Source organism: Phoca vitulina, unplaced genomic scaffold (genome assembly GCF_004348235.1).
Source record: "Phoca vitulina isolate PV1807 unplaced genomic scaffold, GSC_HSeal_1.0 scaffold139, whole genome shotgun sequence".
In the NCBI taxonomy this organism is placed as follows: Eukaryota; Metazoa; Chordata; class Mammalia; order Carnivora; family Phocidae; genus Phoca; species Phoca vitulina.
In genome coordinates, this window is record NW_022589842.1 from 615,020 (window position 1) to 641,893 (window position 26,874).

Below are 26,874 nucleotides of genomic sequence, written 5' to 3' on the forward strand. Positions count from 1 at the left end.
CCATATGTCAAAATAAATTTCAAGAGATTAAATGTTATGTGTATAAAAATATTAGATGAAATAATAAGAGAAAGTAGCTGTGTTGAAAGTAAATATGTTCAGAATTTAAAGTTAGAATCTTCTGCCTGGATATAAGTTGTAAGGCCATTGGTTGAAGTGGATTATTTTATGTTCCAGAAATTAGGCTTCTTTGCAAAAGGAGATGATGGGTAATCTTAATATAGTCAACTACATGTGTATATAAATTACAAATACGCTGAGGAGCTAAATGAATTTTTCTCCCAAATAGCAAATAGTGGCTCAGTTCCATTTATTGATTTTGTTATTCCTTTGTTTATATCATGTATTATCATTCGAGGAGACTGTATGAGTTTATGCTGTTGCTGAGATGGTATGAGTGCCTGGCTTTTAAACAGCTACATGATACTCAATTGATTGGATGTACCACTGTTTTTTCAACCGGTCTTTCTGTCATTGGACATTCAGGTTATTTTTAGCTTTCAACATTATAAATAACTCTATGAAAGAGATCTTTGTACATGAGTTACCCACATTTTGGGTTATTGCCCCTAAAAGAGAAGTAATTAGTGAGCCAATTAGTCCTAGCCTTTTTTGAGCAAAAATCAAAATAAATTGGATTTTTAAAATTTTTCATTAAATAAACACAATCTTTTCCATTTAGATTTCGCTTTAATTAGGTAAGAGTTGGTATTAGATAAGAATAGTGGTTTTCTGGGGCGCCTGGGTGGCTCAGTGTTAAGCAGCTGCCTTCGGCTTGGGTCATGATCCTGGGGTCTTGGGATCGAGCCCCACGTCCGGCTCCTTGCTCGGCGGAAAGCCTGCTTCTCCCTCTCCCTCTGCCTGCCACTCTGCCTACTTGTGTTCTCTCTCTGTCAAATAAATAAATCTTAAAAAAAAAAAGAATAGTGGTTTTCTTTTCTTTTTTTTTTTTTTTTTTAAGATTTTATTTATTTATATTCATGAGAGACAGAAAGAGGCAGAGGGAGAAGCAGGCTCCCTGCTGAGCGGGCCCCCCCGCCCTGCCCCGGGGCTCGATTCCAGGACCCCGGGATCATGACCTCAGCCAAAGGCAGTTGCTTAACAACTGAGCCACCCAGGCACCCAGAACAGTGGTTTTCAACTGGATATTGGTGAGATAGATTTGTGGTGGAGTTTGCTGTCCATGGAAATTTGGCAATGTGTAAAGAGGTTTGTTACAGCTGGGAGAAGGAATGGTACAACATTATTGAGTAGAGGCCAGCGTTGCTGCTGCTAAACATGCTACAGGGCACAAGACGGTCCCCACAACAAAGAATTATCCAGCCAACAAAGAATGTCAGTAGTGCTGAGTTTGAGAAACCTTGGATTTGCAGGTTTTGCTGCTGGCAGGAAACATTCTTATAGTCTTTAGGGCTACTGTTTATGGGTTCTCTCTGCTCTAGGAGGGGAATGTTTTAGCATCAAATGTCAATAGAGGCTGATTCTGCCAAATGTAATACAGACCTAGTAAATAGCTCAACACGTATCTTCCCATTTTGAGAAATACCATGTGTTTGTTTATACAAAATGCTTATAAAATTATTTTTGTGTATTGGGTATTCTTGAAAATGACTCATTCAGTGTCAGACCTGGTTATTGTTGAGATTTGGCCATACTGTGTGTATTCAAGATCTGCATTTAGCTGCATGAAGAAGAAAATCAGGCAGTAGCTGACTTAACAAATAGAGGCTGATTTTTCTCCTGCAGTGACAGTTCTGGAGATGGGAGTCCAGAGTTGTTACTATGGCTCCCTGATGTCCTCAGTGACCCGGTTTCCTCTATTTCTGCTTAGCCTTCCTTAGAATGTGCTTTTTACCTTGTTGGCATGGGATATCTCCTCCCCATTCCCACCCCTCACCCGCAACATCAAAACTTGTACCCAGGGCAGGCAGAAGTGAGGACAGAGATCAGCAGAGCCAGCCCTTTTGATAAAAGCTTTCCTGAAACCCCATGCGGTGATTTCTGCTTCTTCTCATTGGCTTGAACTGTGTCCCATGACTGTTCTTTCTTGTACGGGAGGCTGGGAAATACAGGATTTTAGTTGAGTTAACTGTAAGTTAGAAAGTAATAATTAGAAACTTTGAGTAAGGAAGAATGGATATTAGGATAGGCAACTAGTATGTACCTCTGGAGCCGCTTTTTAAAGTATTGGGGATTCTTTGTTGAGCTTGACTCTAGTCTGGCACGGTGAAGGAAAAAAAGGTATTGGGGGTTCTGGTCTTCCTAAATGCACTGAAATGAAAGAAACATAAAGAGGAACAAACATTAGAAATTTGAGAGAATGGACTCTTACAGAGTTATGTGGGTTTTTTTTTTTTAATTAATTGAGAAAACAGAATGTATTTGTTATGAATGTATTTCTTAATCCCAAGAACTTGGCTGTTATATGGTGTTTTGGAAATTAAAATCTCTTCCCTATCCCTATACTTGGGATGCTCCACCCAATTTAATTTTTTTTTTTTGCAACATCAGTAATGACTTGTTATAGTGAACACAAGTAAGTGTATTTCTGTAGGCTAAAAATTGGAATCAGCAACTGAGAGATGGACTTAAGTGTGGAAAATAAGTGTATATGCATAACACAAGCATTGAAGAAGGGCTAGTGTAATAGAAGGACCCTCTTTGCCCATTAAAAAAATTGTTTTATTGGACTTTTTTATATAATCTGGATAGCAATCCCTTATCAGATACTATTTTCTCCCATTCTGTGGGTTGCAACAACTTTTCAATGTGATTTTAAAACTATATGGCATTAGGACTGATATTATACTAGTATTTATTAGAATTTTAGCTAGTTTATTTTAAAGTAATATATGAATATATGGTCTGAAATCCCAGTAGCACAAAAAGTGTCCAATAAAAAGGAGTTAAAAGGACAGGTTACTTTGGAAAGAAGGAGAGAGGGGTGGGGTAGGGAAAGCCTGTAGCTACATCTGATGGGTACAGCTTTATAATTTGGTATCTGTATACAAGACAAAGTGATCACCACCACAAGGCTAGTTACCATCCATCACCATGCAGTTGGCCTCCTTCACCCATTTCATCCACCCCCGAACCACTAGTTTGTTGTCTATATCTATGAGTTTTGATTTTGTTTGTTGTTTTGGATTTCACATATGTGCGAATCATGCAGTGTTTGTCTTTCTCCTGTGATTTATTTCATTTAGCATACCTCAGGGTCCACCCATGCTATAATAAATGACAAGGTTTCATTCTTGTTTATGGCTGAGTAGTACTCCGTTGTTTTAATTATGTGTGAGAGTGTGTGTGTGTGTGTGTGTGTGTGTGTATCACATCTTCTTTATCCTTTCATCTATAAATGGACACTTAAGTTGTTTCCACATCTTGGCTATTACAAATAATGCTGCAATGATGTGTTTTATTCCTTTCCTAAAAAAAGAGATTTGGGGGCACCTGGGTGGCTCAGTTGGTTGAGCATCTGACTCTTGATTTCTGCTCAGGTCATGATCTCAGGGTCGTGGGATTGAGCCCCATGAAGGCTCCATGCTTAATGTGGAGTCTGCTTGAGATTCTCTTTCTCCCTCTCCCACTTCCCTCACTTGAGCGTGCACTCTCTCTCTCTAAAATAAATAAATTAAAAAAAATAAAAGATTTGAAGTGGATATTCAGAAGTGGCAATAAGTGTTTAATCTAACTGATGGTAACATGAGTGATATTATCTGTATTTTTCTGTTAGAAATATTTCATAATGAAAACAAATTTTTAGTTACATAAATCTGTACCCTTCCCTAGATGTTCAGCCTTCCCCCCAAAAGTTACTAATTTCTCATCTCCTTCTAGAATTATTCACTGTATTCTAGGCATATTTATGTTTGAGTGGATTGTTCCGTCCCCACCATGAGTGCATATTCTTTTGTACTTTTTTTCACTATGCAGTGAAATTGTTCATTTCATTGTTTCTTTGAAATTTTTTCATATCACTGTATGTAGCACTTGTCCTTTTTCCTTGTTCCCATGTATCCTACTGCATTGGTGCCTTATAATTTATCTCACCAGTTCACTCAGATTCTTGCTAATTTTTCACTCTTATGTACAGTGAACATCGTTGTGCATAAATCTTTGTGTGGCTACATGATACAAATTCCTTGAGGATAAAATTGGTGGGTCAGATTTCTGATCTTACTAAATTGTTCTCAAACATTGTATCTGTTTATATTCTGCAGTAATATATGAGAATACTATCATCTGCATAGTGTTAGTAGAATTTTTATTCTTGCCAATTTGTTTTCTCTATGCTTGATACAGAAAAGCTATTAACAGAAAACTGTTTTAGTATTCTTTTATTTTGTAATTTAAAAAAATTTATTTGAGAGAGAATGTGTGCTAGTGAGAGAGAGCGCACGCCAGAGAGAGAGAGAGAGAGAGAGAGAGAGAGCACAGGCGGGGGGAGGGGCAGAGGGAGAAGCAGGCTCCCCACTGAGCAGGGAACCCAATGTGGGACTGGATCCCAGGACTTTGGGATCATGACCTGAGCTGAAGGCAGACACTTAACCAACTGAGCCACCCAGGTGTCCTTGTTTTAGTAGTAGTTTAAATTAAAGAAGCATCTATGTTTTTAAGTTAAATTGACCTCTAATTTTCTATTTTCGTATGTTTCATTCAGTTTTAGTATCAAAGTTATGCAGCCTCCTATATTAATTTGGACAGAAATATCACCTTTCAGTTTCAAATACTTTTCCATGAAAGCATATGATAACAAATGTAATGAGCTGAAAAGATGAAAAAGTGTCAACTTTTCCCACACATTAATTATATTAAGTTTTTAAATGTTAAGTGATAAATTTTATATGTAAAATTAAACACATTCAGGTCTAGGCTTAGTGTGGCCATGTCCTCATGGAATTTCTTCTACGGTGGAACACAGAGAGCTGTAAGGGTCCTAAAATGAGCTTCTGGCCTAGTGGTGGTTGCTAAGCATTTATGGTTCTAGAAATAAAATTTGAGGATATTTCTGGACTCAAACTAACAGCAATATGGGAAACTCCAAAATAGAGAGGTAGATGTTATTGAGAGTTTTGTGAGAAATCTGAGTATGATGTGGTTAGCCTTAGATACCTCCATTGCATTAGTTCTGTGTTACATAAAATGTTTAAGGTTGCTTGTAGGGGTTGAATATTGCATGGCAACATATAAATACATCCAGAGCAGAGACTTTGTCCTGAAGGACCTTGTTCAGTCCTGAGGTCTGCCACTTACTAGCATTATGACCTTTGGCAGATTGTTTAATCTCTCAAAGCCTATCATCCCTCACATACAAAACAGGGATGATAGTTTTTCCTATTGGTGTTGTAAGAATTGAATGAGATAATGTAGACAATGAGCTTTGTGTTGTACTTGGCATTTCATCAGTGCTTGATGTTACTTTATACTGGCTGGGAAAGTATCTGTTTTGCTATATACAATTTAAGAGGAATATTAAAATATATTTTTGTTATTTTAAGGAAATTCGCAATGAGTCCCATGACTATCCTCATAGAGTGGCCAAGTTTCCAGAAAACAGAAATCGAAACAGATACAGAGATGTAAGCCCATGTAAGTACTTTGGGTTTGTGTGCATGTGTGTGTTTGTTGGTTTGTTTTAGGAGGCAGAATACAATGAAAAAGAAGGTTTGGGATCAGGGTTGATAAGTACAGTGGTTTTCTTCATATTAACATAATACACGTTCTTTAAAGAAAAATTTCAAGGCACAGAATAGTTGAAGGAAGGAAAATTGCTCATAATTATTGCATCCTTCAAACACAGCCACTGTTATTTTGGTGTATTTCCTACTAACTTTTTTTCTTATGCATAATTTTCTTTCTTTAAAATTAATTGTAATCATATTTATGTGTTATGTGTTGTATATGTATATTTTCATATTATTCCATAACCTTTTAAATATTAAAATATTTATCAGTGTAATTTGCTTTTTTTCCTCAAATTATAAAAGTAGTACGTACTCACTGTAGAAAACTTTTTAAAACAGAAATGTGTAAAGGAAAAAATCCTATGATTTAAAAACAGAAACTTTCAGGGTTATATTCTTTTTGTATTTTTTCTGAATAAACATACACACATTATTTTTATTTTTATTTTTTAAATATTTTATTTATTTGAGAGCGAGCATGAGTGCACATACGAGCAGGGGGAGTGTAGGGAGAGGGAGACAGTCTCAAGCAAACTCCATGCTGAGCGCCGAGCCTGACCGTGGGGCTCGATCTCTGGATCCTAAGATCATGACCTGTGCTGAAACCAAGAGTCAACCAAGAGTCAGATGCTTAACTGACTGAGCCCCCAGACGCGCCTATGCACATTCTTTTAAATTTAAAATTAGAATCCTTCACATATTAATTGTAGCTCTTTTCCCACCTCACAATACATTGTAAGCATTTTCCTATCATAAGTCTTTTAGTGGCTTTGATAGAGGCTTTGGATATGCCATTCTTTTATGTAACAGATCCCTTGTGGTTGAACATTTGGATACTGATGTACACACTCATTTATATACACAAGTCTGTGAATAGTTGTCATACCACTGTTTTAAAAATGTGTTTATCCTGAGGTGATTTTATTTTTTGTTCTGATTGATACCATTTGTTCAAATACTAAATTAAGCTGCCTTACTATTCTACGGTGTTATCCCATATTTGATTTTAGTGGGCACAGGTATTTTCTTTAGGGCTGCTTGTTAGTAGGGATGTTAAAAAAAATCTGAATCTATCACATTTTGGTTCCTGCTTGTTTGTGGTTCTTTCCTCTAGTTGACAAGGGTATGGCGCTGGTGTGCTGAGGCCTCCTGTGTAGGCTGAATAATCTCACTCTACTCAGGGCTAAGATTGTATACCCTTATATACGTTGTACTCCTTCTTAGGAGGGTATGAATATGCCACTGAAAATCTAACTACTGGGGAAAAGGTCCATACTTTCTTTCTTAAAGGAACCAAACATTCTTCTTTCTGTTGACCAAGTACATTTCCATGAAAAGTGTATTGGCTGATTTTGGACAAATCAAATGAGAAGTAATCTCTTAAAATATTTCATGTTTATTATAAATTACTTATTAAATATTATGTTTCTCTTACATGTTTTCCTTACCAATTAATAGTGTTTGTAAAGATAAGTCTCCAGCAGAGAGTGTTTTTCTATTCTTCACTTGCAGACACTTGAAGATATGACAAACTTCCAATGAAACCTGACTCACCATGGCAACAATTCTGGTGTTGGTGTGTGTGCAGGGAATGGGGGTATGGGCAGTGGTTCTAACATTTAGGTGCCCCTTCACCCTCTCCAAATTTCTGTTGAGTATCATTGAGCTAGAACACTAATCTTTAGTGTTTAGCATGAGTTTTGAAGATGGTGTGTCCCAGTTGTACACCTTGCTTTGTTGCCTCTAATTTAAAAAAAAACCAAAAACCAAAAACCCAGGCTTATTATTTTGATAATTGTAGCTATGTATGCAGTTGTGAGAAATAGCACTCAGAGATCCTGCATACCCTTCCCCTGGTTTTCCCCAGTGGTAACATCTTGGCATAATTGCAACCAGGAAATGGACATGGTTATGATCCATCCAGATCTCCCCAGTGTTACTTGCACTAGTTTGTGGCTCTGTTCAGTTCTGCTCAGCTCTGTTACATGGTAGAGTATGGGGTCTCCACCCCAGTCTGGGTACAGACCAATGGAACAGCTCCACCTTAAGATCCCTCCCGGCCTTACAGTTCTGGATCTCTTCAACTCTCAACTTGAAATCTTAAATGCTGCTACCTTGAGGGCTACTTTCTGTCTTCCCAGCCCTTTGACTTCATCAGGATCTTTAGTTTGTTGACTTTTTCATTTATTATAGTACATTACTTCCTTCCCCACCCTACTTACTACTTAATGAATTTCTTGCTGTTCTAATGTTAGAAAGATAATCTCTGGCTCTTTAATTCTACCTACCCTGTGAAACCTAGCGTCAGATAGTCATTCAGCTTCTGTGACCTTTGGGCTCGTGTGTGTGCCTTGGGTGGGCTCAGGCACTGGCTGGGCCTGGGATGCCCCACTGTCCTCCTCTGTGCCCTTCGTCACTCCCACTGCCCCTCTGCTCTGGCTTGTCCCAAAGGAAACCGGCTCTTTCACACACCCCCACGCCCACCACTCACAGAATGTGATCTGCCTTCAATTCTGCAGAGAAACATTTTAAAAATCCAGAAATAACTCTTCAACTTCATGTTCTACCACCCAGAAACTTATTTCTGTCTTCACTCACCTTTTCCTGAAGTCCCAGGAAATAAAGCCTTCCCCCTCCTGTCCTAGGTTTGTATCCTGATGCTTCATTCCTCCTCAGGGACCTCATTCGCTGTCATAATCACTCTTACTCCTGTCTTCAACCTCTTTCCAGTAGCTCCTTTCCCTTATTATGTAAATGTGCTTCAGCCTCTTCTCATCTCAACCATCTTATCACATCTCAGCTCCACTTCTCTGTTACTTGTGTGGACATGAGCACGTGCACACGTTTGCACAGAGAGTCTCAAAAAAAAGACACCGTATTATTTGTCTCTCCATCCTCATCACCTGTGCATTCTTCAGCCCATGGTTCTGCCCTAGCCTCCCCACTGAAACTTTTATTATCAAGTACTATTTTCAAGCTTTCTAGTTTTCACATGCAATGAGGAACTTTCCATTGGTTTCTTTTCTTATCCCTCTGACTTTTGACATTGTTGACTCTTCCTTCCTTCCCTAACACCATATTTTTTCTATTTTGCTATTATGCCTCTGGCTGGTCAGGCATTTTCAGAGCTTTTCTTCCTCAGTTGACTGTCTTCTTCAGGGTTCTGTCTCCCCCTCCTTCTCACTCTGACACTTCTTTGAATGATCTCATCTTCTGTGGGTTTGGTTACCGTGTGCTTTTCACCCTAAATCTCGTCTGTAGCCTAGGTCTCTCTTAGCTATAGACCCATTTATGCAAGGCACTCATCTCTGTGTGGATGTCCTGTAAATGCCTCAGTCTCAGTATGTCTAGATACTGATCTAGCATTCCTCCCCACACAGTCCATCGGTCCCAACCCTGAGACCTGCGTTTTCTGCTGTATTCCCCATATTAATAAATGGTACTACTATTGATACATATGCTGCAGCTAGAAACTCAGACTCCTCTCCGATTCAGCTCCCATATCTACTTGATAACTAAATAATTACAATTCCATTTCCACAATGTTTTTTTTTTTTAATTTTTTTTGGGAGAGAGAGTGAGAGAGCATGCATGTGCACTGTGGGGGAGGAGGGTGGCGGAGAGCAGAGGGAGAGGGAGAGAGAGAGAGAGAATCCCAAGCAGGCTCCATGCCTGGCATGGAGCCCAATGCAGGGCTCAATCTCACAACCCTAAAATCATGACCTGAGCCAAAATCAAGAGTCAAATGCTCAAGCGACTGAGCCATCCAGGCGCCCCTACAATGTGTTTTAAATCTCTTCTTCACTGTTTGTACTGGCTTGGTTCCGGCCCTTGCTCTTCCTTTTCTGGATTATTACAATAAACTCTTGTCTGCTTGTCTCTGTTCTGTTCCCATTTCAGTCCATTCTCCATGCAGTATCCAGGATAATCTTTGTAAAATGCGTGTCTGTTTTCCAGTCTCCAGTAGCATTCCACAAGTTTTATGAGAAATTAGTTTTGTAGCATTATCGTACAAGACCTTTTGGAGACCGACCCTTCACATACCTCCAGATTTTTTGTAGCCATTTTCTCACAAATTTATTATTATTAAAGATTTTATTTGTCAGAGAGAGAGCACAAGCAGGGGAAGGGGCAGGCAGAGGGAGCAGCAGGCTTCCCGCTGAGCAGGGAGCCCGATGCGGGACTTGATCCCAGGACCCTGGGATCATGACCTGAGCTGAAGGCAGACACTTAACCGACTGAGCCACCCAGGTGCCCTACTCAAAATTATTGATTTTGGTAAAACTGAAACACTTAGAGTTCTCCCAATGTGACCAGTTTCTAAGGTTTTTTTTTTTTTTAGATTTTATTTTTAAGTAATCTCTACACCCAGTATGGGGCTTGATTGAACTCACAACCTGGAGATCAAGCATCACATGCTCTACCGACTGAGGCAGCCAGGCACCCCCCAGTGTGACCAGTTACTAATAACTCAGTGTCTTTGAATATATCATTCCCTTTTTGGAACATCTTCCTCTTTCTGACCCACATTAGTCAAAATCCTCTTCTTCCAAATATCTTCCCCACTACTTCCCCTTGGGTGTTATTCTCACACAGTGGAGGAGGTCATGGAGGTGATGACTCTCGTTAAATATAGACGGGCCCAGGAATGTGTATTTTAAAACACTCCCTGGATTATGCAGATATACCTTTCCTTATTGATAGTCATTATAAAATTTAAAAATGTATTTCCATACAAAATACTTTACAGTTGGTTTGGTTCAGAAAACATGCATTGGAAACCAGCTGCATAGCTGACTGACACTAGGCTATGCACTGAGAATAGCACGAAGGTATGTACCCTGCCCTCTGATAATTCACAGTGGAGTGAGGGAGATACAGACCTGTTGTGCTGTATGTGTCAGGGGACAGGACCATGTACATTGGTGGAGCTGTGCCTAAGAAGTTAGGGATAGCTTTAAGAGAATACATGGTAACCAGCTAGGTAAAGGGGAACTGAACATTATTACTTTTTTTATGAGTCCCAGATTTTTTCTAGATTTTGATTCAGTAGGTCTGGAAATCTGTGTTTTTAAACAGTCTCCTTACATGATTCTTATATACCCAGCCTGGCCCCGGTCCTAAGATTGACCTACAGAAACTACATTTGGAGGTGTGAATATGAGAAACATAATCAAACAGAGATATTTTGAAATAGAATTTGAAGAAGTCCACAATCTTCCTATAATTGCCATGACCAAAAGATGCCTCAGTTGTCTCAGTTTTAACTGTGAGACAGTTGTGAAAGAGACAGGCAAGAACTTGGTTGGTTGAGAAGAGAGTAGGGGCGCTAGGGTGGCTCAGTCGGTTAAGCGTCTGCCTTCAGCTCAGGTCATGGTCCCAGGGTCCTGGGATTGAATCCCACATCGGGCTCCCTGCTTAGCGGGAAGGCTGCTTCTCCCTCTCCTCCCTGCTCATGCTCTCTGTCACTATTTCTGTCTCTCTCTCAAATAAATAAATAAAATCTTTAAAAAAAAGAGAGAGAGTAAAAGATTTTAATGATCTCTTTGAGAATTATACTACTAGAGACTACTGCTAAATTTTGAAATTTTCCTTACTTTTTGCTTTACAGGTAGAAATTCTATAAATCCTGTGTTTGGTCTAAAAGGAAGTGCCAGCAAGTCTTTAGTGAACTGTCATTTGTTTTCACTGACCCTGAAACAGTTTTGTTTTTTTTTTTTTAATTGTGGTAAAAAAGCACTGTATAACATAAATTTACCCTCTTAACAATTTTTAGATGTACACTGCGGTATTGTTAACTATATGCATGTTATTGTACAACTGAGCTTTTCATCTCGTGTGACTAAAACTCTGTACCCATTGAACAACAACATCCATTTCCCCTCCCTCCAGCCCCTGGCAACCACCATTCTACTTTCTGTTTATGAGTTTGATTACTTTAGATACTTCATATAAGGAGAATCATACAGTATTTGTCTTTCTATGACTGGCTTATTTCACTTAGCATAATATCCTCAAGGTTCATCCATGTGAAACTGTCAGTTTTTAAAGGAAAGTAACACAGAGACTTTTGATTCTGATAGTATGGCAGGTTAGATAATCTGTAGTCCCTTATGGCCACAAAACAAGATTTTCAGTAAATGTACTTTTAAAAAAGTTTCCAGGTGTGGGGGCACCTACGTGGCTTAGTTGGTTAAGCGTCCGACTCTTGATTTTGGCTCAGGTCCTGATCTTAGGGTCCTGATCTCAGGGTCGTGAGATTGAGCCCCTTGTTGGGCTGGCTCCCTGCTCAGTGGGGGGTTTGTTTGAGATTCTCTCTCTCTCTCTTTCTCTCTCTCTCGAATGAATGAATATAAGATCTTTTAAAAAATAAAAAATAAAAAGTTACTAGGTGGGGAGAAAGTAAAGTTCCAGACCTCCTTCGCCTCCCCACCTCCTAAAAAAAAAAATCTCAGCAAATGGCATAGCTACTCTGAATGCAAATGACAGTATTAGCTCTGAGATTTGTATAGTAAATACATTTGTGTAACAGTTAAATAGCCTCAAGATAGATTAAGCAAAATTGAATAGAATTACAGGAAGAAATAGACGAGTCCATGTTCATGGCCTTTTAATAAGACGGAATATTAGTATAGAAGATTTAACCACACAATTAAGCTTAATTTAATAAGAAAAATATATAGAACCTTATTCCAACAATTAGGGAATACATTTTCTGCTAGGACTTTGGAATATTTATAAAAAATGGACCATCGACTTGGCTGTAAAGTAAATCTTAACAATTTAAGAATTGCTGTCTTACTGGTCATGTTCTTTGACCAGAATGCAATTAAATTATAGATTATTAATGAAAAGATAAAAAGTCACATAAATTTGGAGATTTAAAGATTTCTGAGTAATTCATGGGTCAAGAAGAAATCATAAAGGAAATTTTAAAATTCTTAAAAGTGACAATATGTAAAATACTATTTATCAGAACTTTCATAAGGCAGCAAAAACAGTAATGCAAAGAAAATATGTTGTCTTGGGGTGCCTGGGTGGCTCAGTTGATTAATGTCTGACTCTTGATTTCCACTCAGGTCATGATCTCAGGGTCCTGGGATTGAGCCTCAGGTCAGGCTCTGTGCTCAGCAGGGAGTCTGCTTCAGGATTCTCTCTGCCTCTGCCCCTCCCCCCCACTTGCTGGAGCACTGTCTTTGTAAAATAAATAAGTCTTTAAAAAAAAGAAAAAGAAACTGTTGTCTTAAATGTATTAAAACAGAATGATAAAAATTTATGTGCTAAGAATAGGCCCCAGTTCTTTCTGTGAGCTTGTTATAGAACTTTGATAACCAAACTTGAAAAGTTTAATAAGAATAAAAGTTACAGGCATATCTCCCTCATGAATATAGATGTAAAGATTAGCAGACTGAATACAGCAGTCTGTAAGTTTATTTTAGGAATATAAGGGTGGCTTAACATAAAATCTTTTTTTTTTTTAACATTAGAAAATCTTAAAAATGTTGGTTCACCACAATAACGAGGTAAAGGAGAAAAGGTCATATGAATATTTCAGTAGATGCAGAAAGATTATTTAAAGTCAGTGCTTGCTCATGATTAAAAACAAAACACATAGCAAACTGGAAAGAGAGGGGAACTTCTGTAACCTAATATAAGCTATCTAAGAGACGCCTACAATAACATAAGTCTGAATGATAACATGTTAGAAACCTTTCTTTTTTTAAACAAAAATGTAGAACAAGACAAGGATGCCCACTATTACCGCTTCTACTTAACATCATGCTTTAGGTCCTAGCCACTACTGAAAGAAGAGTAAGAAATAATACAGATTAGAAAAAAAAGAAAGAAAGCTGCTATTTTATCTGGTGCTGTGTAACAAACCACCCCCAAACAGTGGCTTAAAACAGTAGCAGTCATTTATCATCTATGCAAATCTGGGGGTTAATTGGACTCAGGTGATTCTTGCTCAGAGTCTTTTTATGCAGCTGTAGTTCAGATGGTAGCTGGGGCTAGAGTCACCTTGAGGCCTTCCTCATTCAGTTGTGGATGGTCAGCTGGAACACCTGCTCAGTGTGGGGCATGACCATGTGACCTGGACTTCCTTGCAAATAGTAGCTGGGTTTCAGGAGTGAGGGTTCTGAGAGAGCCAGCTGGAAACCGCATTGCCTTGTACCACCTAGACTTAGAAGTCTCATCACTTCCATCACATTCTTTTCATTAGTGGCCATCCAGGTTCTTTTTTTTTTTTTTTTTAAGATTTTATTTATTTGACAGAGAGAGGCACAGCGAGAGAGGGAACACAAGCAGGGGGAGTGGGAGAGGGAGAAGCAGGCTTCCTGCCGAGCAGGGAGCCCGATGCGGGGCTCGATCCCAGGACCCTGAGATCATGACCTGAGCTGAAGGCAGACGCTTAACGACTGAGCCACCCAGGCACCCCAGTGGCCATCCAGGTTCTAGGGAAGAGGGCTGATACTCCACCATTAGATGGAAGAATTATCAAAGAATTGTGGACATAGTTTAAAGGTTTTATTATTTATTTATTTATTTGACAGAGAGAGACAGCGAGAGAGGGAACACAAGCAGGGGGAGTGGGAGAGGGAGAAGCAAGCTCCCCGCGGAGCAGGGAGCCCGATGTGGGGCTCAATCCCAGGACCCTGGGATCAGGACCTGAGCCGAAGGCAGACGCTTAACAACTGAGCCACCCAGGCACCCCGTGGACATAGTTTAAAACCATCACAATTATAGATGATACAGTTTTCTTCATAATCCAGAAAATGTGCAGACAAGTCAAAGAATTATGAAGAAACATTTTGGTAGTCTCAGAATTATAAGACAACAGATCTTTGAATTATTAAAACAGACCTTTATACATGACAGGAATCGGCTTGTCATCTTTCTTAGTAAGCAGATTTAGATAAAAGTTGTTGTATAATAGTAATCAGAACAAGTATAGATAGAACTTAAATTTTATGGTAACTCTTATGTAAATATTTGCTAACATTCTTTCTTATTCCCTCTAAAGTTTAAAAATAAAGACCAAGTGCACTTCACATTCTCAAATCCATTCCGTTGTCAGCTTTTTTACTTAAAGGTTTTCTCATTATTTGTTAGGACTTTGACCTTTGGTTCTGTCTTCAATTTTGTATTGTTGTTGTTGTTGTTGTTGTTGTTATTAATCTTCAATTTTAATCAAGTCTAAATCAAAGCTATTTTGGACTTTTTTTTTAAGATTGTATTTATTTATTTGAGAGAGAGCGAAAGCAAGAGAGATCACAGAGGGAGAGGGAGAAGCGGACTCACGGCTGAGCGAAGAGCCTGATGCAGGGCTCAGCCCCAGGACCCTGAGATCATGACCTGAGCCGAAGGCAGAATCTTAAGAGACCGAATCACCCAAGCACACCTGTTTTGGACTTTTAATAATTTATTTCTACAGGTCACTGGTGCGCCAGAGTGGATCAAAGGAATAAGAATAGAATTCTTAGTGAAGAAGCTAGAATTGATTAGATGGGGGAAGACTTTAACTGAACAACATGATACCTGACTTCAGATACTTGAACTTCATATGGCAAAAGGAACTCATTGTCCTCTGTTAAGCTTGAACAATAGAACTGCAGTTAACGAATGAATAACACAGTTGGTGAATTTCGGGTCACCAACTTTTTGAATTATAGAGGGTTGGTTAGATAATTTTGAAATATCTCTTGTATGCTTCACTTATTGCCTCATTCCTTGTCCCTTCCTCACTTCCCCCATTCACCTTTCTCTCCTCTTACCCTGTTGATTCCTTAACAGGTACACTTTTTTTTTTTTATTAAACTGGACCACCTGTCCCCCAGTAAAGTTTTGTTCAGTCTTCAAGACATAGGTATCACTCCTCTGAGAGGTACCCACTAGAAGTTACTAGTTTGCTTCTATAGCACTTTATTTCTGTATTTTGGCACAATCTTACCTTCTTATAATTTTGTTTATTACATTTACTCTGTAGAGGAGTGACACTCAACAAGGGTGTTTACCATCCCTGGGAGACATTTTGGAAATTTGTGGGCACTTTTTTTCTTCTGGTATATTTCTGCTCAACTCTTGATATATATTAAAATAGATATTATCTTATTATAAACTACTTTCCATTTATTTTCTTATATATTTCAGTTAGGGCATTATTGATATTAAAAAATTATGTATAGTTTCTGTTATCTCAAATAGTAGGCTAGGAAAGGAGGTATTAAAGACCTCATTTAGCCTCCCCTCTCTCCTCTGAATAATTCAATCTAAAAGCCCTTGGGGTTGGGGACCAGCATGTGGAAGGCATGTAAATAAGGGGGAAGGCATGCTAGGTGGTGGTGGGGGGGCATGTTTGAAGAGTGGAGGAAAGGTGGAGTGAACCCTGTGATGTTAGATTAGAATTAGTGTATCAGTGTATGAACTCCATTTTCAGTGAATATGGATATACAGATACATAGAAATGTAGATGTGTGTGTGTGTGCATGTTTATATTTCCTAGCCCTGACCACTGAGAAGTCTTGGGAACAATGATACCCTCTTAGCGTTGGGCATGCCTAGCTTTTGATATCCAAATTTCATTCTCCACTAAGAGGAAAAGGGCTCCTTGAAGAAATATCTGACTCTGGGGCTGGGGCAGGGAAAGTATAAGAGTAACCTGGAATGTCTTATAGTCCCAGAAGGTAAGGATGGTCAAGAAATGATGAGGCTATGTCAGAAGGACACAGAAACCATCTTGAAGCCTATGGGCTAAATCTGGGGGTGATTTGAGCATTTGAAATAATAATTATAACCTGCTGAATAAAATAGGAATCCCTGAGTTTACACTGATATAAAGAAATATGAATTAATAAATGGGGAGAAAGGAAAGATCTACCTTAGTGTAGGATGGCAAGTAATAAATGTTGAAATAGGTGGTAAACTTGGTGGGTGAAACTTTGATGAGGAACAAAAGATTTACATAATCTTAAAGTGCCCTTATGTAAAATACTTATTAACATAAGAGGGGAATAGTAACTGTGCAGAGGAGAAGTTTTACCGACACCAACCTTAAACAAGTAATCATGACCAATAATGGGACACATCACATTGAAATCCTGAACTGCCCTATAGAATGCAGTGAGTACAGAGCATCACTCTGCTGAACTCACCAAAGTGCACAACCTGAACTCAGATGTAGAGAATATCAGACAACTCAAATGGATTGACACTCTGTAGTCTTCAAAGGGTTATAAAACCCTCCCAAGGGAAAACTGAGGAATGGTTCTAGGTTGGAGACTAAAGAAATATGACATCTAAACCTAACATGTGATTGGGGCACCTGGGTGGCTCAGTCGGTTAAGCGTCGGACTCTTGGTTTTGGCCTAGGTCATGATCTCAGGGTTGTGAGATCAAGCTTTGGTGTCAGGCTCTGCACTCTGTGCAGAGTCTGCTTGGGATTTTCTCTCTCTCTCCCTCTGACCCTTCCCCGACTTGTGCATGCTTGCGCGCTCATGTGCATGCTCTCTCTCTCTCAATAAATAAATACAATCTTAAAAAAAAAAAATGTAACATGTGATCCTGTATTGGATCCTTTTGTTTAAAAGGTATTATTGGGACATTTGGTGAAACTTGAATGGGGTCTGGGTTAATAAAGTATCACTGTTAATTTTATGATTTTGATGGCTATACTGTGGTAAAGTAGGGTTGAGTCCTTTGTAGAAAATACACACAAAAATATTCAGGCGTAATAAGATACCATGTTTGCAACTTGTTGTCATGATTTAGGAAAAAAAATTATTTGTATTTTTCTTGCATTTTTCTGTAAGTTTTGAAATTATTTCAACTTAAAAATTTTTTAAAGATTATTAAAAAGGCAGGGGATATTGAATCCTAGTCAGTACATGAAGACAAGAAAAGGAAATAAAAGGCATTCAGATTTGAAAGGAAGAAATAAAAATGTCTCTATTTGCACAAAGTCTAGACCTGATAGTCTACATAGAAAATCCTAAAGAATCTACCAGGAAGTCTCCTGGAACTAATAAGTGAGTTAAACCAGGTTGCTGTATATAAGATCCGCATACAGAAATTAATTATCTTTATAATTACTAGCAATGGACACATGGAAACCAAGATTAAAAATACAGGGTCATTTAGGGGACCTGGGTGGCACCGTCGGTTAAGCATCCCACTCTTGGTTTCCACTCAGGCCGTGATCTCAGGGTTGTGAGATTGAGCCCTGTGTCAGGCTCCGTGCTCAATGTCGAGTCTACTTGAGATTCTCTCTCCCTCTGCCCCTCCTGCTCATGTTCTCTCTCTTTCTTTCTCTCTCTCAAATAAATAATAAAAAAAAAATACAAGGTCCTTTATAATTGCTCTTAAAAAAGGAAATATTTTGGAATAAGTCTAACAAAATGTGTATAAGACCTGAATATTGAAAACAACAAAACACTGATAAATAAAAATGATCTAAATAAATGGAGAAATATACCATGTTCATGGATTAGAAGTCTCAACATAGTAAGGATGTCAGTTCTCCCCAAATTTTTCTGTAAGTTTAACACAGTTCCTACCAAAATCTCAGGAAGATTTTTTTGTAGCTATAAATAAGCTTACTCTTAAATGAGTGTGAGAAGACAAAGGAACTAAAATAACTAAATTTCAAAAAAGAAGAAGGTGAGGAGGAATCATTCTGCCCAATTTTAAGACTTATTGTATAACTATGGTATCAAGACAATGTGGTATTGGCAGAGGGATAGAAACACAGATTGGTAAAATAGAACAGGGAACCTAGAAATAGACTCATGCGAGTATGGTGAACTAATTTTTGATAGAGGTGCAAAGCAATTAAATGGCAGAAGGATGATTTTTTTCAACACTCATTACTTGAACAATTGGACACCCCCAGGCAAAAGAAAAACAAAACCAAAACTCAACCTAAACTTCCTTATACAAAAATTAAAGTGGATCACAGATTCAATATAAAGTATAAAACTTTTAGAAGAAACAGAAAATTCAGGACCTATGGCTAGGTCAAGAGTTCTTAAGATGACATCAAAAGCACAGTCCATGAAAGAAAAAACTCAGTAAGTTGGAGTAAACCAGAATTAAAAGCTTTTGCTCTGCTAAAGACCCTGGTAGGGTGTTGAAGATGAAAAGACAAGGACAGTCTGGGAGAAAATATAAACCACAAAGAATTCATACCTAGAATATATATAGAACTCTCAAAATTCAACAGTAAAAGACCAAACCATAAAACCAAAAGAAGTCCAATTAGGAAATGGGCAAAAGATTATGAACACAAATGGCAGATAAGCATGAAAGCATATGAAAAACATCATTAACTGTTAGGGAAATATCATTAACTATTAGGGAAACATCATTAACCATTAGGGAAATGAAAATTAAAACCGTGTTGGTGAGGGATCACTACATACCCACTGGAACAGCTAAAATAACGAGGCCACAATATTCCAAGAATACAGAAACTGGATCTCATATAAGGCTAGTGAGAACATAAAATGTATGGCCACTTTGGAAAATTGTTTGGCAGTTTTCTTGAAAAGCGAAACATACCTTATATAACCCAGCCTTTGCACTCCTGGGCATTTATCCCAGAGAATTGCAGCCTTCTGTCCATACAGAAATTCATTCATGAATGTTTATAGCAGCTTTATTTGTAGTAGCTCCAAATTGGAAACAGCCCAAATGTCCATCAACGGGTAAGTGGTTAGCAAACTGGTGTATTCATACCATGGCATACTACTCAGCAATAAAAAGAAATGAGCTGTTGACAACATGCAACAAGTTGGGTGGATCTCAGAGGACTCATGCTGAGTCAGAAAATCCAATCTCAAAGGTTACCTATTGTATGATTCCATTTTTATAGCATTCTTGAAATGATAAAATTACAGAGATGGAGAACAGATTAATGGGTTAGGGACAGGGTTGGGGGAAGAGTGTGACTCTAGAGGGTTTGCACAGAGATCTTTGTGGTAATGGAACAGGACTTATCTTGATTGTGGTGGTGGTTGCACAATCTCCACATGTGATAAAATGGCATAGAACTGTACACACCCACACAAATGGGTGCCTGTAAAACAGGACATTGGAGTTATACCAGCATCTGGTCTGGGTTATACCAGCATCTGTCCAGGTTTCTGAATTTGATGCCATCTTGAATTGGGTACTTGGAAAGGGTACTATGCTAGGCAGTGGGAATACATGGTGAACATGACAGAGTCCCAGGCTACAGAGAGCTTAACTCTAACAGAAGGCTGCAGATGGCTGAAAGTGTGGGCACTGCTGCTGCCCCGTGGGCTTAGAGGATCAAAATCTTGCCATAACCGTAGCCTTCTAACGGAGGGCCCCCACTGTAGCCACAGCTCATCACTTGGGCAGCTCTGCTGTAGAGGACTAACACTGGGGACTGGAGGGAGGAGCAGAAATGTACAGGGAGGGAGCTTAACGTCCTGGGGAAACATGGCACATCTTCCAGGACCATTGATTATACTCGGAATGTGGGGAGGGAAGGTGTGATTGCTTATATGTTAAAATACAGACGCACAATGAAGTAGAATTTTTAAGTTCCTATAAATTTTTTTTTGAAGATTTTATTTATTTATTAGAGAGAGAGAGAGACAGCAAAAGAGGGAACACAAGCAGGGAGAGTGGGAGAGGGAGAAGCAGGCTTCCCGCTGAGCAAGGAGCCCAATGCAGGACTCAGTCCCAGGACCCTGGGATCATGACCTGAGCCGAAGGCAGACGCTTAACGACTGAGCCACCCAGGCACCCCGAGTTCCTATAAATTTTTAAGATGAAATAGGAGTTTTCAAAGAGTTTTGTATTAAATACTTTTAGGATATTAAGTGAGGGTCATTCATTAAAAATAATTAAGAAGGGTTGGTCCAGTCTAGCCATTTCATCTTACAAGAAAACTGAGACTTAGTGACCTCTTGTTATCACAGGGTGTAGTGCCTCACTAACTTGGACGCTAAAAATGTTTCTCAAGTAGCAGGTTACTCTTCTATATAAATCACAGCTTTGTCTGTGGTCACATAGGTTGGTAGAGCCAGGACAGACTTTGGAATCTACATCTTTAGGCCTCTTAGCCTTCCCTCACCTGTTTTCTTTCATCTGTGCCAGAGTTCCAGGTATCTGTACTAAAAAGTTCTGGAGCTGTCTGAGCTCTTTCTTTCTTGTTGCTGAATTAGGTCACTCTTCAAGTCAGCTAACATAATCTCATCTCCTATGTTGATTTCAGAATGGTTTAATAGTGATTTGTCATTCTAACAAAATTCTACCATAGTTTAATTATTTGAATATGAAAATTTTCTGGAATTTATTTTATAAACAATGCTTGGACACTTGCCAACCTAAATTGTTTAGGGCACTCTTCCAAGTAAACACTAAGAAGATGGAAGTACAAACTCTTTTTCTCTGAGTTGAATTTACGAGGTGAGACTAATGAATCAGTACAGATTTTCTTGATTCTCTGAACCTAAATTGCAGGCTGCTTCCCTTTGTTCACTGGGCTCAAGCTCCATTATTTGTGTCCCTCAGACATTTAGGCACACACCCACCTTAAGGTATTTACTCTGTGCTTGGAACACTCTTAACCAAAATAGTCATATGATTGACCTCCTCCAAGTCTTTGCTTAAATGTCACTGTCTCAGTGAGGCCCACCCTGCAGAATTGCAACCTGCCCTGCTCCCTAGCACAACTATTCCCCTTCACTCTGCTTTCCCCCTCCCCCATAGCATGTGTTACTGTATAAAATATAATTTACTTAGTTGTTTTGCTTATTGCTATCTCCCTTTCTGAGAAGGTAAGCTCCACAAGGGTATGGATGGGTCCTTAGTGTCTATAACAGTCCTCGAATATAGAAAGAATTTAATAAATACTTGGTCTACTTTGTTTCTGTGGTGTCCCATGGACTTCTGGATGTAAGGAAAGTACTTTACCCCCAATTCCCTCTACCCTCCCATGTTTTAGGCTCTGTCTCTCCTTAAAGCAGAGATTCTGAGTTTCAAGGAAAATGGTGAGGGGCTTCCTGATAAATTGAAATTTAGTATGTCTTATTTTATACAAACTATTAAAGAGGAAAGATGTCCATGTTCCAAAGTACATTAGTGGATTAATTGATTTTACACATTTTAAAAGGATGCTTCCCAGGTGTTCTTTCCATTGCAGAGACTCTTAGGGATAGATTAAAGATCTGTTTTCAATTTGGAAATGTGTGGAAGCCAGATTTAATCAATTAACATTGTCCTTTCAAGTTTAGGAACTTAAAATCTTGGTGGATTGAAAGAGATTGAAGTCACAGATAGTCAACCTATTGTTTGAAAATGATTGAGCCTTCTGGATGTTTCTAGAACACCTGCTTGGTTAGCAAGTTGGTGATGGTGTGTACCTGGGACATGCTTCTTTGTAACTGTCTCCATTCCTGCCACTGTTTGGTTCTGTACTCATCTTTTGATTAAACTGTTAGTGCAGGGGCGCCTGGGTAGCTCAGTGGTTAAGCGTCTGCCTTCGGCTCAGGTCATGGTCCCAGGGTCCTGGGATCGAGCCCCGCATTGGGCTCCCTGCTCCGTGGGAAGCCTGCTTCTCCCTCTCCCACTCCCCCTGCTTGTGTTCCCTCTCTCGCTGTGTCTCTGTCAAATAAATAAATAAAATCTTTAAACTGTTAGTGCATCAGTGTGTTAAATTGTCTTCCTTTTGTTCCAATCTGTCCTCCATAGTGGTGGTAGTTGTTTTCTTGAAATCAAATGTGCTTCTCTCAGTCCTTTAAAGAGCTTCATCGACGTAGCCTGTGCCTGGAGCACGGCACACAAGGCTCTTAAGAGTCTGGCCTCAACATGTTTTGGGACCTCTTCAGCCTTTTTGAATTTGCCAGTCTTTCATGATATACCATTCCCTTTTACTCCTTTTTGTGTGTGTGCTCCTTCTTCATCTTTGTAGCGAAGCCTGTTCATCTCACTCGGCCTCCTCAGGCATCAGTTGGTCAGCTTTCTTCCCACAACACATAGTCCAATAAAGATGGTAGTAGGAATTACTACTTAATAGAATTTTTCCCTTTTTTTAATTTTTATTTTTTTAAGTAATTTTTAATTAAAAAAAATTTTTTTAAGCCCATTGCGGAGCTTGAACTCCTGAGCCAAGATCAAGAGTCAGTCACCCAACTGACTGAGCCACCCAGGCACCCCTAGAATTTTTTCTTTTAAAAAGCTTTAAATAAATTATATGTTATTTTTATGTCGTTGTTGCCTGGCTCCTAAAATATATTTGTTGAATGAAAATTGTATATAAAATTGTTGAAGGATTTAAATGTAAAGACTGGACCTTCATGGTAGGGGTTCCTTCAGAGAGGCTGTTCAGAGCAGGTAAGTCATAGTATGGATCTTCATGGAAGTGAGTTTGTGTGACAGAGATGAAGATGGAAGTCATCCTTGATGTAAAGAACAGTGTGAAGGGCGATGCCAGGAAGAATTTAGCGTGTGTGGAAAGAATGGTAAAGGAACCAACTTGGACATACCAGAGACAATGTAGTGTGGGAAATATGTAGTCTCTTAAGTTGTATAAACCTAGTTTGAATCTCCTCTTCTGCTTCTCTAGTGTGTGTTTGGTAATGACTTGATTCCCTGAGTGTCAGTGAAATGAACATGATAATGTCAACTTCATAGGGTTGTAAGGATTGTTGCAGAAATGTAGTAAGGTGTGTCATAACAGACATCCTAGGCCACTAAATTCTATACAGTGATCGTAGTTGGTTATGTCATTAATAAAGGAACTGTTATCAAATTGAGTTTTATTTTCAGAAGAAATAATTGAAATGTTAATACTGTGTTTACTAAGGTGTGTGTTTCTTCATTAATACGGTAGTGCTTTTATGGTGACTTGGATTTTAGTTCTAGCTTTGCTTTTGGCTCATTGCTTGATTCAAGAGAGAAAATTAATAATATTTATGCCTCAGGTATTTAACTTGTAGAGTCAGAGAGGGTCAGCATATCTATGAAATGCTTTGCATTCTTGCAGGGAGGTAACATATAAATAGAGCCATCAGTATTTGAAAACGTACGGTTTCCCTCTGGTTGAGAACAGGAGAATTGAAGGAGAAAGTCTTTCAGTGCTGTACTAATGGAGCTGGTCTTCTCCTTCCCCAGTTGATGATAATGACTTTTTATCTCTGCCTTGGTGTAACCTAGGAGGATGGTTATGATGAGTGTGAATTCTTTTTCCTGTTTGACCTGGAAGACTTTTGAAAAGGAGATCTTTTTACAATAATGATAAAAGGTGAACCAGTGAAGGGGGTAGGGGTGTTAAAAAAAAAAAAAAAGGCTTATTGTGACATTGAAAGAGGAAGCTAATCTGTACTGTCAGCTCAGGCCACAGCTAGAGCGTCATTTCTTGACAGATGAAACCATTTCTCAGAAAACCTACTGTTTGAGGGTGGGAGGTGAAGGGAATATTCATCAGAAGTTTGCTCAATTTTTATCCAATTTACAAGCTACAATTCTATTGGATATTGCATTTCTTCATTCACTTGTAGACAAGAATTAAGAACAGATGGTGCCCCCCATTTAAAATGTATATATTCTTGATTGTTCAGCTTTTGGTGTTATTAGATGTTGAGAATTAAGAATTCCTGTGATTGCCTAAAACTAATGATGTAATGTATGGGGATTAACATAACAATAAAAAAATTAAAAAAAAAAAAAGAATTCCTGTGATTGCTTTTTGTATCTCATGCAATGTAGTTTGAACTGTCTTCATTTTTCTCCCTTTGCTGGATTTTTTTAAAAAATAGAAAAGAGGGAGATAACCATATACTGAACTTAGAATGATGATAAAGCACTGGGGGCTTTGGGGCTTAATACTTAGAACCCCCAGGTTATAGGACTCTTTCTATTTGATAATCTCATTTCAGAGGTTTCTGGGCCGAATAAACTCTGGGAGAGGACAAAGCATTTAACTTTCTGGTGTTTTTATTTTTGTTTTTTTGTACTAATTCAAAAGTCAGAAGTTTGGTTTGGAAGAACACTTCACAGATTTTGGGCTGACTAATAGTAATAGGGCAGAGAAAGGGGACATTCTGACTCTCAGGTTGTGAGGGGACCTGTGTCCACTCTCGTAGATATTGTAAACCACACATGAAGTGATTCTTAATTGGAGAAGAGGCATTGTCTGTTATCTTTGCTAGAGAATATAAATCATAAAGTCACAATTTCTCATAAAAAGGCTTTGATAGTTTCACTTCCTGAAATGTACTGTATAGTTACTATCTTTGTAGATAGTTTTAACATGATATGTTTTACTTAACACTAGAAACGCTCTTACTTTTTTTTTCCTACGGAATCAGAATGTTAATTATGATTTGAAGTTTTTATTAATATTCTTAATAAAGCAGAAGAATTAAAATAAATTTCTAATAATGTAGGTGAATTTCAGAGTTTTATTTTTAATTAGTCCTGAGGAGAAAATATAGGTTCAACCAACATTTGTAGCCAGTTCTAAATTGCTAGAGTTTTCCCAAGGATTACCTTCCTTTTTTAGTCTTAATCTGCTAGCAACATTGAAAAAAAATGTTTTTTCTGAGAAAATTCAGTCTTCCTTTGCTTTTGTTGACTATATATAATAAATGTGAGAGGGTAGCAGGGCCACCATTTGGCGCCAGACTCTGCAGGACCCTGGGTGTCTTTTAGGTAGCACCCTGCTCCCCTTTGGTCAGACCTTGGGGCTCCAGGAAATGTATTTGTGCTTTTACGTGTGATTCGGTGTTTTCAACATATTGGAGTGACAGCTGGTGTAGATTTTAAAGCTAGAGGGAAAATAACTGAATTCTAGTTCAAGGTCCTGAGGGCAGGGTGTCAAATACTCTTAAAAACAAACTGTTGAGGGCGCCTGGGTGGCTCAGTTGGTTAAGCGACTGCCTTCGGCTCAGGTCATGATCCTGGAGTCCCGGGATCGAGTCCCGCATCGGGCTCCCTGCTCAGCGGGGAGTCTGCTTCTCCCTCTGACCCTCCTCCCTCTCATGCTCTCTGTCTCTCATTCTCTCTCAAATAAATAAATAAAATCTTTAAAAAAAAAAAAAAAAAACAAACTGTTGAAGGTCTTTCTCTGAGTTTATTTCTTATTTCCTCCAGAACTTTGGATGGCAACCTGCAAGATAACTCAATTCCCAGCGCCCTGGAGAGGAACCTTCCCAGTTTTTATGGATTCTTGCTTCTGTTGGCCAAATTGCTTTTTTCACTTGTGCAATAGATATGATTAACCTTTGGGGTTTGTGTTCTTTCTGTGATTACAACATGAGGAAATACATTCCTTTGGTATTATATTCTAGTGGAATGCGAATTTTAGGGATGGTGTAGCATTCTAAAAGGGGACATTCTGATATATCAGTGTTATCTAGAAGATATATGGTCTTTGTTTTGCTAATTGGATAGCTGACCTTTTTACCATCTCACACAATTTAACAGTTAAAGGGTGATTAAGCTGTTAAAAAAAAAAGTGACTGTTTAAAAAAAAAGTGCTTGCTGACATCATCTTTCCGAGAACACTAGTATAAGTGATTTACTATAACAAGATCGTAGTTTTTCCTGTTGGCAAATGACATGTAATATTTACAGAGGTCTTGGGTTCAGTCCAGCAGAAACATCTCAGATAAATTGATGTGTGAAACTGTAGCCATTTAACATTTTCTTTCATATGGAGATAATGTAAACAGTTTTTTGTTTTGTTTTTTAAGTTTAAAAGTGGAGAGAAAAAGGATATTTAGTATAAATTTCCTTCAGGGGAGCAGTTTAAATCGAATGTATTCTCCAGAGTTAAACATCAGACGTGTTTGGTTTATAATTCAGTTACATTCTTCTGACAGTTGTATATTTAGGATACTAAGCCTGTGTTAACTCTGTTATTATGCACATGCCTTCTCTCTCTGAGAAAACTTCTCCTTTTCCATCAAAATGATATAAAGTAAAGTTTTGTAGACTACATATTTACATCAGCATAAATTCTAAATCTGTGAGATTTTTACTTTTTTTAACCCTAAAGCATGTTTTTTAATGGCTCCATTAAAGTAGTACGTCTTTCATATATACTGTAATTTAACTGTTGTTGGACATTTTGGAAATTTGTGTTATTTCCCCTTTTGTGTGTTACTGTTAATCCCTGTGTCTGTCTCTGGCTATATGCATTGGTTTCATTCACAGA

General features: G+C 38.5%; 1 protein-coding gene across 2 annotated transcripts in view; it reads left to right on the forward strand.

Annotated features, from left to right (window-relative positions):
- Positions 1 to 26,874, forward strand: part of PTPN2 (protein tyrosine phosphatase non-receptor type 2) — an 85,776-nt gene that overhangs the window by 18,701 nt on the left and 40,201 nt on the right. For both annotated transcript variants that reach the window (XM_032399197.1, XM_032399196.1), the window contains exon 2: positions 5,502 to 5,592. In XM_032399197.1, the coding sequence (XP_032255088.1) occupies positions 5,502 to 5,592 (91 nt within the window). The remainder of the gene's footprint in view (positions 1 to 5,501; positions 5,593 to 26,874) is intronic.